General features: G+C 38.9%; 1 protein-coding gene across 1 annotated transcript; it reads right to left on the bottom strand.

Annotated features, from left to right (window-relative positions):
* Positions 1 to 3,786: 3,786 nt before the first annotated feature.
* On the bottom strand, positions 3,787 to 6,224 carry LOC117239848. Its single transcript, XM_033505677.1, has 2 exons — positions 4,632 to 6,224; positions 3,787 to 4,557 (listed from the first exon to the last, which is right to left on the bottom strand). Exons 1-2 carry the CDS (start codon positions 6,222 to 6,224, stop codon positions 3,787 to 3,789), a joined length of 2,364 nt encoding a protein of 787 aa, XP_033361568.1.
* Positions 6,225 to 14,796: the final 8,572 nt, after the last annotated feature.

Raw genomic sequence — 14,796 nt, 5'->3', positions numbered from 1 at the left:
TTAATTTGCGATTAATTGATTCTTTATAGTTTATCCTTAGTCGAATTATGAAATTATAGGATATGTTGTACTCTTTATATTTACTATTTCGTTAGAGTACCTATTTTTACTTTATTATCTGTTTTCTGCCCTCGTATACTAATTCTCTATATATGACTACATTTAATTAATCTTTTATTAAAAGATTCCCAGTTTCGTTGTATCGTTCGTTCGTTTTGAATATTTGAATTGTCACTCGCGTTATTTGTATATTGCGGTTTTCCGTTTTTTCGTTACGGCACGTGCGTAGCGCGGGACGTGACACTATATAACGTTAAGGTTATAACGTAATTGTCACGTCCCGCGCTCCGCACGTGCCGTAACGAAGAAACTAAAACTACTATATGCAAATTGGCGCGAGTAAGGATTCGAATACACAAAATCAACACACGCTACTACGAAACCAAAATAAAAGATAAACCATTGATTTTGAACTTTAAACAAAAGGTTATTCGCTGTGTAGGCTTGTGCAAGCGGTGTTTTCGATTATCGAAAACACCTATTGATTTTCGCATTCCTTCTCCCATTGTTGCCAAAATATTGCCCGTCTTTGGACAAGGCTTGCGAAATCACACAAACCTCCCACAGAGAGGATCATTAAGTCATTTTCTTGATTATTAAATTTTGAAGGCAAGAAAATCGTAACGGTAAAAATCCACCCTAACAATTGAACTGAGCTTCAGTTCAAACGACTGATCCACGAGCGAAATTAAAAGAGAAGAAGAAGGAAACGTAGGGATAAATTTATATCGAACCACGAGAGTCCAAAACCCTATCCAATCCATCAACGCGGAAAATTTCATGTTCTACTGTTTCTAACACTAATATATATGTCGGGTTTACATTAGAATTAGAGTTAGGGGCGTGAAACGAATCTTCGTTCGGACTACACGTTGCCGTTATGCAATAGAGAAGACATTGACTAGTGCAAATACGATTATTATAGAATTAGATAACTAACCGTGGTAATTAGATACTCGAGAAACTAATGACAACGATCCTAGGTTGAATAACGAATCCGCGGTCAACGGGATGATAGATAAACATGCTCACAATATCTAAGTCGAACTCCTTGTTAAAACGTGGAATATCCACCGAGCGTACAGACACAAAGTAACTCGCTAATACGACCTCACGAGAGAATGACTTTCCCGTCCCGATGATGCCAGAGAGGAAAACTATAATGGGGTATGTCTAAGAACACGAGATCATCGGATTCGTCGAGAAAAGCCTTCGTTCAGAAAGTAAGGGAAATTGGCGTTGCTGCTAATTGGTCAATCTCCATATCGGTGGTTAGAAAAAGATGCTAGCCGCCCTCGAGGGAGAGTTGCTAGTGGGAGACGCCGCTCGTTGAAAAATAGGTCTCCCCTATTTTCTCGTGGTTGGGACAAAGACTGTTTGTCTGTTGGAAGGAATTTAGTTAGCTAAATCTTAAGATTTATAACGGGCCCTCGGACTAGCAGAACTTGTACTGCGGTGACGCATCGACATCTGGCAGTCATCTTACTAGAAGAATAGGGTCTGCGTGGCGAGCTACGGGACAGAGACCATTGGAATGTTTACTGTAGAACGTTACAACTATTTCCTTTTTAAGGAGAGCTATAGAATTACTCCATGCCTTTGTTAGACAAAGCGTTCATCCCTTGACTGCGGCTACGTTGGGCGACAGACTGTCGCCTCGAGCCAAAGCTCACTATCACCAATCTCGAACAATTACAATCGAATTGAATAACTACAATTGTTTAATTACAGCTATAGTAGACTCTAGGTTACAATGTTGCGGGATTATCCAAAATTCCAAAGGCTCCGGTGTTCTTTCATCTCCGACATATATATATACAGTTGCTCTATATTTGTTGGTTCGCTATTTAATAATTTTGGTTTCTTATTTTTACGGCAACTACCGCATTAATCGGAAATCTAAATCAACATTTCATATAAAATAATATCATTTCAATTTTTCCCTTCCCATTAAATTCAAACTAAACAGAATATAAATTAAACAAAATTTTAATTTTAATTCGATTAAATTAAACAAAGACTACACATTAAGAACGTAACAAGCACATAATAGTCGAAGTATCTCAAACGGCAGCAAAATAACAGTTTACGACAAAGTCGACCAAAGATTGCGATTTAAGAGCTGCTGGGCTTGTTTCGACGCTCAAAAGGGTCATCCACTACACTCAGCGTGTAAAATGGTGCGAAAAGGGCGTTTGAACGTCGAAATATCTCAAACAGGAAAGATATTACTCTTAGTTTTCGTCAAAATCGACGAAAGATTGTGATTTGCGAGCTGTTGGACTTGTTTCGACGCAAAAACGGGCGCTCTTTACATTTGGCGCGTAAAGTGGAGTGAAAAGAGCGCTTAAACGTCGAAATATCTCAAACGAGCGGGAAATGACGGCTAGTTTTCGTGAAAATCGACGAAGTCATCGCGAGTTGCGAGCTGTTGGGCTCGTTTCGAAGCTGAAACGGGCGTGCATTACATTTGGCTTGTAAAATGGAGTGCAAGGAGCGCTTAAACGTCGAAATTTCTCCAACGGGAGGGAAATGACGGTTAGTTTTCGTCAAAATCGACGACATCATCGCGATTTGCGAGCTGTTGGAGTCACGTCCCGCGCTACACACGTGCCGTAATGAAAGAAGGAGAACCGCAATATACATGTCGGAGAAGGGTCAGGAATAAGGTTGTGGACGTTTGATGAATCTTCATCGGAATCGGCCATCGTTGTGTTATAAAGAAGGTACGGTCTGTTAATACGAGTATGGATGCTACCGACTCGACAATCAACCGCGGCGGTTGGACACTCGCGATACTAGTGATGTTGGTCTTAGGTTCAATAACGAATCCGCGGTCAACGAAATGATAGATGTACCTGCTCACAAAAATCTAAGTCGGACTCTTTGCGAAAACGTGGAATATCCACCGAGCGTACAGACTTTAAGTAACTCGCTAATACGACCTCACGAGAGAATGACTCTCCGTCCCGATGATGCCACAGAGGAAAATTATATGGGGTTTGTCTAAGGGCACGAGATCCTCGGATTCGTCGAGGAAAGCCTTCGTTCGGAAGGTGAGGGAAATTGACGTCGCTGCTAATTGGTCAATCTCTATATCGGTGGTTAAAAAAGGATGCTAGCCGTCTGTTGTGACCGTTCGCGGAGAGACGCGGTCGCGAGGAAAACGCGTCAGCGAGAGGCGTAAATTCTCGCTACGATTCTGTTAATCGACGCCGCGAAATAGTCGTTCTCCTGTTTCGATTAAGATAACAGAGGTGGTTCAATGAATTTAACATTGTATTAACAGGTTAACATAAAATAGTATATTTGACAATAATATGATGGACACGCCACAAATTGTTTAATAATGAATACTGTAAATATGTTACAGAAAGTTGACCCGACTTTACAATAACTCTCAATGAATTCGTTATTCTATACGATCTTGATTTTACTCGTCAGACCTCTCGATGTATAGCGTTTGGTTCGTCAGATGGGACTGATTGCCTTTCGATCATTTCATCGTCTTCTTTGGAAGACGACCCCCACTATGCTCGGATCATGCCACCGTTCGCGTCTATAATCACGTATGCCTCCTTCTTGTGTGGAAAAAGTAACGGACAAAAATTGACGGTTCTAGATCTCGCTGCTTGGTGACAACTATGCGCCCGTCGATATATTGTATATGATTCAGCGGGCAGATAAGACGATCTGCCTGCGACATTGTAGGACCGTGAGCGACGGTTAGAAATACAGCCTGTGATATGCCTCGTGGCTTAACATACTCCCCACATTGAGAGGGTGCCGATCAAGTGATATGATGTGATGTTGTGAAGTGGATCTCTTATCAGACTTCGGTGCTGGTTGGTCGCAGGAAGTCTTCGGGTGATTGGCCACAAAATATGAGATCTGCAGGGTCATCGGTAATGGGAATCTGACGCCAATCTGAGGTGTGAGTCTTCTGTTGAATTTCTGCCACACGATTAGCGACATCGTTTTCAGCGTATGGGGTGATGTATTAATCCAATGAAGAACGATTGTAGAATCAGTCCAATAAACAGTCCGAGGAATGCTGCTTGGTAAGGCTTGAAGGACTGTAGTGGCCAATGATGTGAGAAGAAGTGCTCCACTCAGTTCCAGCCTTGGAATGGTTTGTGATTTGAGCGGAGCCACCTTTGACTTTGCAGTGAGGAGTTGTGTCCAGACATGACCATCCGGAGTGATGGTGCGAAGATAAACGCATGCCCCATACGCCCTTTCGCTGGCATCACAGAACCCGTGTAACTCAATTTCCGCTGCAGTCTTGATTATAGTTTTACGTGGAAACTTTACGTTATTTAGCAATGGTAGCTGTGCATAGTATTTGCTCCATTCTGTATGTAAGTCACCTTGTGATATTCGTGCCAATCTATTTTTAATGTCCAAAATCGTTGGAGCAGCATCGTAGCTCGAACGATCACTGGTGCCAGTAATCCAAGAGGGTTGTAGATCTTGGCGATTTCGGAGCTGATTGTTCTTTTCGTAATTCGAGAGGCGGTAGGATTGATTTTGACGGAATATAGGATCGAATCGTCAAAGGAATTCCAAACAACACCCAGAGTTTTGAAGGTTTGCGATTCGCCTAGTAACAGCTTATCGTTTATGTCCTGCTCGGAAAGTCCTCGTAGCAGTTCCCGGTCGTTCGATACCCATTTTAGAATGTTTAAGCCGGCTAGTTTAAGCAATTCTGTGATCTCCCTTCTCAATGATCGTGCCTCGACCTTTGTATCAACTCCTGTGAGAACATCGTCGACGTAGAAGTCTCGCTGTAAGACCATCGCCGCTCGTGGGTACCGAAGTCCCTCGGCGTCCGCCAGTTGTTTGAGGCACCGAATGGCTAGATAAGGGGCCGCTGACAGCCCGAATGTCACTGTGTTAAGTTGATAGTTGTCAACATCTTCATCAGAGTTGCGCCACAAAATTTGTTGGAATTTCCGATCCTCTGGGCGCACAAGAAATTGTCGATACATTTTTTCAACATCGCCTGTAATGCCGTATTGATGAGAACGAAATCCTAGAAGAATGAAAAATGCGTCATCTTGTAGTTTCGGTCTCGTATGAAATACGTTGTTTAATGAAACTCCGGCGGTGGTTGGTGCAGATCCGTCAAACACAACTCTGTGTTTTGTAGTTTGGCTGGACTCTTTGATCACGCCGTGATGTGGCAGAAAATATCCGTCGTCCGTGCAGTGGTCCGTGGTAATCTTCGTCATGTGTCCTAATTCCAAGTATTCTTGTATTACGGCGTGATAGTCAACTTCGAATCGTTTGTCTCGTTGGATTCGACGGCAGAGGAATGTGAGTCGCTTCATCGCCATGGATTTAGAGCATCCAAGCGAAGGAGTTGTTTCGTTAAATGGGAGAGCGACAATGTATCGCCCTTCGTTGGTGCGTTGAACGTGATTTCGGAAGTGCTCCTCGCATTGTCGTTCCGCTTCCGAAATGTGTGCAGCGGGCGGTCCTTCGTCGATTTCCCAAAAACGGGCGAGGTCCGCTTGTAAAGCCGCCGTGGAGGCGTGAAATGCGTATGATGATGATTGCGAGGTTGGGCTCACCCCGATGACCCATCCAAATCGCGTTTTTTGCAGACGCAAGTCGGGCCCGTTTGATTGACTGATATGCAGTTGGCCGACACAGAGTGATACTAGTGTTGGTCCGTCGTTCAATAAGATTTCAATCGAAGCAGGTCTATGGAATCTTGGATCGGCTAGTTGGAGATTCCTAGGTATTTGTATCGTTGAGCGATTTACGGGTTGATATGGGACCCAAGTCGATATTGTCGGTATGATTAGGAACGTCACCGTGCGTTCGTATGTGCCGTCAATGGGGGTGATCGTGACCGAGATGTAGCGTTTCGAGGTCGTCGGCAACGTGTTGAGCGTACCGATTGGGACCGAACATTTCCGTTGGTTGAGTTTTAATGAATTGGCGCCTTTTAATAGGTGGTTTATCCGTAATCGTATATTTAAATATTGGTCCGACATGTCGGTACCGCGTGCGTTTTCCTTCTCGGTTAATTCTTCTAACTCGAGTTGGATGGCGTAGAACTCAGTCCCATATTGGTCCAGATGTTTCTGGAGGAATAATAAATCGCACTCTTCCTGACGACCGGATTGATCGTATTCGTCCAGTTGATTTGACATAAGCGTGAATTAGCGGAGATAATGACCTCGTCTCCAACGCAAGGAGGTAATTTTATCTGCGGTTGCCATTGTTGCCGCGGATAGTGGATTAGCAAAGGAAGGAACGAGCTTACCTTGTTGTTGTGAAAACGTAACTGATTCGACGATTCAGCTAGCCCGAGGGTCGTCATAAACACAAAGATCTAGTTACCTAAAGTCCTTCAAACAGACAAACAGTCTTTGTCCCAACTACGGGAAGATAGGGAAGATCTATTTTTTTCAACGAACGACGTCATTAGCAGCAATTAGCAGCAATTAGCAGCAATTAGCAGCAACGTCAATGTCCCTTACTTTCCGAACGAAGTCAGTAATAACGAATCCGCGGTCAACGGGATGATAGATATACGTGCTCACAAAAATCTAAGTCGGACTCTTTACGAAAACGTGGAATACCCACCGAGCGTACAGACACTAAGTAACTCGCTAATACGATCTCACGAGAGAATGACTCTCCGTCGCGGTGATGCTGCAGAGGAAAGCTATGATGAGGCGTGTCTGAGGACACGAGATCATCGGATTCGTCGAGGATAGCCTTCGTTCAGAAGGTGAGGGGATTTGGCGTTGCTGCTAATTGGTCAATCTCCATATCGGTGGTTAGAAAAAGATACTAGCTGCCCTAGAGGGAAAGTTGCTAACGGGAAGCGTCGTTCGCGAGAAAAATAGATTTTCCCTATCTTCCCGTAGCTGGGACAAAGACTGTTTGTTTGAAGGACTTTAGTCAACTAAATCCTAAGATTTATAACGGCCCTCAGGCTAGCTGAACACGTACTGCGGAGACGCACCGACATCTGGCAATCATCTTGCTCGAAGAATAGGGTCAACGTGTGGCGAGCCACGGGACAGAAACCGTTGGAATGTTTACTGTCGCGTGCCGCCACAAATATTTCTTTTAAGAAGAACTATAGAATTACTCCATACCTTTGTTAGACAAAGCGTTCATCCCGTGACCGCGGCTACGTTCGGCGACTGGCTGCCGCCTCGAGCCCAAGCTCATTATCACAACTCGCGAACAATTACAATCGGATTAGATAACTATAATTGTTTAATTACAGCTATAGTAGACTCTAGATTACAATGTTGCGGGATTATCCAAAATTCCAAAGGCTCCGGTGTTCTTTCATCTCCGACATATATGTGTATGTGTGTATATATTATCCATAGGCGCAGGTATTACGAGTGCAATTGTTTAAGAGAGTACATATATATGTATTATCGATTAACATGTTTGCCTTCGTTGTGTTAATACATAATTTCCTAGCGGGCAACGGCGCGAATTATAATTCCTTGTATCAGAAGATATCTTTCATGTTGAGTTAAGTCAAGATAAACATTCAAACATTTACCCATTAGGGACAAGATGTCGCAGGTTGGAGTCCTGCTACTTGTATATCACATAGTCTACAGGGCACTATTTGAATTCGTCCGCATAAGAAGTGTGTTGGCTGGTCCTCGTATAGATCTTGATCGTCTGGATCTAGATAGTCGTAGCAATCCCGGCAAAAGTGATGACTGTTGAAAAGATAAGCAGTGTTAACTAGTTGAGCACAGTAACAGGATTGTATTTCTTCTGGGTCTTGTGGATTAGCCACAGGTGTGTCTACCTCATAAAGGCTGTACAGTTGGTTTGCTTGGTTCGGGTCAAAATATCTGCGACCCATTCTGTGCATACACACAAAAAAAATAATTAACATATTTTCTTTTAGTTAATATTTAGTATTGTCTCTTAGCTTGTGTACCATAAATGGTTATTAATCTTCTTATTAATATATAATAGTGCATTATATTTTATTAATTATTATTTGTTATTTGTTAGTCTTCTTAGCTAGTTACTCATAAAAGTTATTAATCTTTTGTTACTACATAATAACGTATTATGCTGTATTAGTTATTATTTATTATTCCCCCATTTTTTTATCATGTTGCACGTGTTGGCTGGTGTCCCTAGTATGTAGTGACTTTTATTAATATCGAATTAATTGTCTATCTATTAATTATCTTTAACTTTATTTCAGTAGATGACGTGTAATTCGAATAGGATTAATATTATTGTATGTTTATAATAATGTATATAATTACCGAATGTATTTCATTGCGCATGCGTGAGAGCTGCTTCACGCTCGTGACGGATTTCCAAAATAGCTGTTTGTATACGTCTTGAATAAGAGTGTGGTGTCGTGCTATGTAACTTTTATTTAATACCGAAATAATTATTTATCTATTACGTATTTTCAACTCTATTTTAGTGAAGTGTCAGCAATGTTGTTTTGTGTTCGTTGTGATGTGTATGTTTACAGTGTATTACTTCGTTCAACATTGTTTTGTGTTTGTTGTAATATATATATATATGTCGGAGATGAAAGGAAAACCGGAGCCTTCCCTTTGCAATTTTGAGGAAGCCTTCTAATGCTTTAGTCTAGATTTTATCATAACTGTAATTAAGCAATTGTCATTTGTAATTGTTTGACATTTGTGAAAGCGAAAGTGGGTTCGAGGTGACAACTGATCGCCGAACGTAGTCACGGTCACGGGATAAACGTTTTGCCTGACGAAGGTGTGGATCGATTGTATTGTTCTCCCTAGAAATCACATAGAATTGTATTTTAGAGATGCTGATATAATGGGACTCGCGTTGTATTAGGAATCAATCTCCAGACAGAAACTGCCTAATATCGGCATTCGGATCTTTCTCGATGTTTCCAAAGAGTATACAACAAACTTTTGACAGAAACTGCCTAGCAACGACGATTGGAACCTTCTCGATGCCTCCAGCGAGCATATAACAAACAAATGCAGTCGTACAGCGAAAAAGATTTTCATCAGATATTCATTCGTGTGATCGCCTTGGAAAGTGATACATCGAGCAATTTACCGAGTGTCTCAGCAATCGTATTTTTGTGTTTAAAATTATTCTACGCATAGCAAAGAGTTATCCCGTTGACCGTGGATTCGTTAGAACCCCGGAAACATTGTTAATTAAATTCATTATTCGTTAAACCTATCAATCGTTAATCTCATTATTCGTTAAATTTATTATTCGTAAAACATATTATTCGTACCTCTTATTGTTCGTTAAATTTATTATTCTTTAATCTAATTATTGGTTAAACTTAACGTCTGTTAATCTTATCATTCATTAAACTCAATACTCATAATATTTTGTAAAATCTTGTATATTCGCGTAAATATAATCTCTGTCTCGTAAAACGATGGCTAACTCAAACAAAGAATCGTTACGCGCCTTAAATCCTAATGATAATCCGACATATATATATACTGTGTGTTATTTTAATGTAATACCGTGTGGACATAAATCGTTGTCCAAATTATTAATTACTAATAGAATTATTTCACTGTTTGATTATAAGGTGGTTTGTATTTATGTAGCTTTTGTTTAATTGGTTTAATTTAATGTGTGCATAGTGTAATGTGTCACCAGTCACTATTGTATAATATAACCTTATTTCTTAATGCCAGATTTAATATAATAATACTATAGTAACTCAACACAATATGATAATTTCTAATTTCAATCATGTTTGGTCATTAATACTCAGTTAATCTATCTTGATTAATTTCTAGCCTATTTTAATATTTACTAGCTATTTCTATTTCTTTCCTATTAATCTGTCGTTACTTCGTACTTGTGATTTATTGTTATTTCATATTTGCATAGTATAATTTTTTAAGCTAATCTATGTATTATTAGTTAAAACCTGTTTATTGAATTATTATCGTTTGTAGTTTCTTGAATTGTTTTCCTTCGATGCTGCGTTGCTTACTTGGAACATTTACATAATGAGTATTTGACATTGTCTGGTTCTTCGTTATGCTCTAAACACTTATTATGGGTACTTTTATTTATCCTACGTTTGTATGTATAAAAATGTCATTTAATTAATTTAATTTAATACGTGGGTATTGTATTGTATCAACTATCGCTTTTGTGTATTATAAAATCTATTTCCATATGTCAGATACAATAATTTAACAATATTATATATGTTAATATAGTATAACACCTTCTTATTCTAGTTATATTTGTTATTGACATTCGGTTAACCTACCTTAATTATTCTATAACTTCTTTCTACACCTATTAACTGATTTTGTTTCTTCTTATCGAGGACTGCTGCGTCAATGTTGATTTATTTGTAGTAATGTCATATTTTCTTGATTTTTCAGTTTTCTTTTCCATTGGGCAACTGTAAGTCTATTGTCGAACATCAATCATTGACTGTTATCGTGCTTCTTTTAGTTTAATTGTAATATTCTTGTAAATTTTTAATAATATTATTTTCTTTCATATATGTCAAAGGCAATTGAGGTTAGTTTATCCATTCGTTTCAGCTGATAGTCATATACTATGTTCTATGGAGTGGATCCATAATTTGTCTCTGCGGAATTCCTATATGTACACTTCCTTCTACGATGATGAATCGTGCACTAGGTAGTTTTCACTTTCACTGCCTTTTAATTATTTTATTGAATTAACACATTTTATATTTAAATAATGGTTAGAACACAAATAGTAATCTTCCTTTTGTCTTTTAGGTTTCCACTATCTGCATTATTCGACAAGCAGTGTCATACTTCCTTTGGTTTAACCATAATATTGTTATAAACATTTAGTAATATTATATTTTGTATTAAGACAATTGAGATTAATTTATCCATTTGTTTCAGCTGACTGTCGTATGTTATGTTCTACGAATGTGGACCCATAACCTGTCTTTGCACATACACTTCCTTCTACGATGATTAATTGTTCACAAGGTACCCTTCACTTTCACTGTTTTTTTTTTATTGTATTGAATTAACACGTTTTATATTTGAGTAATGGTTAGAGCACACATAATAATTTTTCTTTTTTCTTTTTCTTTTAGGTTTCCACTATCTGCACACATAATAATTTTTCTTTTTTCTTTTTCTTTTAGGTTCCCACTATCTGCATTATTCTTGCCTTCTGAAATCGTTTCATTTATTGATTATTTCAGTTATACGCTAATTTTAACTTGTTTAAGTGCACTGTTCGCCTAGTCCCTTTCACTTCAATCTTGACGTTTCGAGTTTCTAAAATTTCTAACACTTATGCGGTCCCGGATATTGATCGGAAAATTTTCCTCTGCTAGGTTCCTTTAATAGATATACTAGGTGTCCTATTTTGAAATTTTGCGGGCCGATTCATCTGTCGTAGTATTCTTTTGATTTTAACTTGGATTTCACCAAATTTTCTCTTGCCATCTGCTGCATGGTGTTGATTTTATCGAATAGATCTCTGAGGTATTCTGCGTATGTTAGTAGTATGTTAGTCTTCTTCGATTATTATTTCATCAGTGGGTTCTCTGGCCAAGTGCCCTAGTTCGTGTGGGGAGAATTTCGTTCCTTCGTGTACAGAGGTATTATAAGAAAACATGGCTAATTTCACCCATTCGTCCCAATTTCTGGAATTTTCGATATATAACTTGAGATACACGTGGCGTGATCTTTCGATGAATCGTTGCTTTGTGGGTGATATGCTGTCGTGGTGCATCTTTTTATCCGAAACCTCTTTACTACCTTTTTTTTTTTATTAAGGAAGATGTAAAGTTCGCTCCCTAATCGGTCAAGATCGCTCTTGGTGAACCGAATCGACAAATGAATTGCTTAATAAAAATGTCTGCTATTTCGGCCGAAGCGATTCCTTTGATCGGAATTCCGAGCGAGTTCTTTGTTAATAAATCTTGAATCGTTAATATATATTCGTTTTCCCTTTGTGTCTTTGGTAATGAACCACCGATATCCATACTGATTTTGTCGAAAGCTTTGTCCGGTGCATCAGTGAGTACCATTGGTTGCTTCGTTTTTATTCTAGTTAAGTTCTTCAATTGACATTCTTTACATATTCTTACGTACTCCTGGATTTCCTTCTTCATGTTTTCCCAATAATAATGTCGCCGTATTCTTTGGTAGGTTTTCGTTACTCCTTTGTGTCCTGCTACGGACGATTCGTGTTTTTTCCCGAATTATGTTAGTTCGCGCTTCCACTGGTGGGGTGGTTACTTCCCTGCTGCAAATGGTAATGTGTATTGTTTTTGCTAAGAATACTTCCTTCAATTTCTTGATTGTACGTGTCAATTTCTCATTTACCACGTCCAGCAAGGTTTTTAACGAGTACAACAAGTTTTCCGCTGTTATTGGGACGTTTCGGTTTTCTTTCATGGGTAAAGATATTATTTGTTTTCCTGAGTCTTGATATAATCTTGCTCTTTCAAACATTACATCTCCATAATGCGGTAATTTCCTTGCTTCTTTTATTTCTAAGGCTCCTCTGTCCACCGGATTTCTTTTTGTATCGATAAAAATCACTTTATGATCGTTTACTTTCACTATCGAATCTCTTGCTTCTGAGATCTTCAATTCTGTAAATACTGTGGGTTTGGTCCTTTCTTCCCGTTGTTGTGGCAACTCAGAGCACGATAGGGAAAACTCCTCTTCTCTTGATATTTCGGCATCGCTTATCTCATGATCAGATGCTTCTTCACCGGTGTTTTCGTCGGTGTCTTCCGCAGCCTGATCAAAATATTTTATGGGTGTTTCTTGTGTAGTAAGGTATTCTCGAATGACTGCTCTTCTCTGATTTCCTGGACCATGGGATTGAGGGAGGCGAGGCTTAGCTTCAAATATGGGAGAGTTCTCGGTTGACGTGATTAATTCAAATCTTTTAGAGGTGGACAACGAACCGGTGAATCTTCTTCTCATTTCCTGATTGGCAGACATACCTCCGGGGAATTTCTAGATAATCCGCTAATTAGTTAAAACGCTAGTAGCGTTTGCTTTGCCTTCTTCATATCGAATGTCAAATTCAAAGTTCGACAACTTTAATTTCCATTAAATTTTAATTAATTAACGAATATGGAATATATATAATACAAAAAATAAAATAAAATATCTATAACTAAACAAAACCGATTAATAAACTAAACTATCCGCGAATCGATCAAGAATAAGAAGGATTATGTATGACAAATTAGAAAAACATAATAAATGGAACAACAGAATGATATACTACAATCAGTTAACGAAGATGGAACATGTAAAATACAAAATAAAAATGAAATCATTAAATAAATCCAACTAATAAATCGAACGAACCACGAACCGACCAAATAAATTAAGAAATAAGAACGATAATATGCAACGTAATAGTAAAGGAGAATAAATGGAACAACAGGAGGATACACTTTGATTAATCAGCAAGTATAAAATATACAAAATGATTGACCTGATAAATCAAAAATAAGAACGACTACATACGACATAATAGCGAAACAGCAGGAATACATATTTTAATTAATTAACAAACATAGAAATAAAATGGATAAAATCTGTACGACTAAAATAAACCTGTTAATAAACCAAGTGATTAAGAATAATTAATACCGCAATAAACTTGGAGAATTACATATGGAAATTTTACTATGAAATATATATACAGGGTGGTTGATAGCTGGTGGTACAAGTGGAAAGGGAGTGATTCTACGCGAAAAAAGAAGTTGAAAATATAGAATAAACATTTTTTTTAAATTTTTTGTTTTTAATTTTTTTAAAAATCTACAGCGAGATCCGTTATAACGAGACGTGATAAAGTGCACGAGCGAAAATTCAAAGTCGATTTTCTCGAAAACAAAGCCTCAAACGAAAAATTGGTCGCCGAACGTAGCCACGGTCACGAGATAAACGTTTTGCCTAACGGACGTCTGGAGTGGTTGTATGGGTTTTCCGAGAAGTGTGATTGTGGCGGCATGCGGCCTCGAGAGCGGGCCTAGCCACATGTGAGGTTGCCTCGGAGGTGCTGATACAATGGGACATACATTGTATCAATAATCAAACTCCAGGCAGAAACTGCCTAGCAACGGAGTTTGGAGCTTTCCCGATGCTTCCAACGAGTGCGTATCAAATTCCAGACGAGGCTGGTGTCACGACCGGCATACTTCAAATCCGACGGACTGACGATAGAGATAAAGATGTGGCGGCACTCGGCGACAATGTATATCGCTGAAGCGCCTAATGAACCATCAACATCCCAACGGTCCTTTCACCGAAGGTTCTAGAAGAAAAAGCACGTGACAATGATCGCGGACGCCTAGCAAATGCATGGACGGCGGGGATGTTGAGGGATGACAAAAGAAAGTAATCGGATCCGATCGAAAGGAAAAAATAAGAGTCAGTCTTAGAAAGTCACGCCTAGAGTTCGGAAGTAGATTGTAAAGTGTATTGATGTTAGAAAAAAAATAAAGTTTTCTTTTTTTTATTTTTACCTCAAATTCCTTTTTTATTTTGTTATTTTACGTGACACTGGCATTCGTGCGATTGCCTTGGAGAGTGACACATCGAGCATTTTCGTCAATCGTATTTTGCGCCTAAGATTATTTCACGCTTAGTAAAGAGTTATCTCGCTGACCGTAGATTCGTTTGAACCCAAAAACATTGTTAATAGTGTTCATTAAATTTATTATTCGTAAATCATATTATTCATTAAACTTACTATTCGTTA

This window comes from Bombus vosnesenskii, unplaced genomic scaffold, assembly GCF_011952255.1.
Source record: "Bombus vosnesenskii isolate JDL3184/JDL3185 unplaced genomic scaffold, Bvos_JDL3184-5_v1.1 scf7180000014392, whole genome shotgun sequence".
NCBI classification, from domain to species: Eukaryota; Metazoa; Arthropoda; class Insecta; order Hymenoptera; family Apidae; genus Bombus; species Bombus vosnesenskii.
This window is presented reverse-complemented; position numbering and strand designations above follow the sequence as displayed.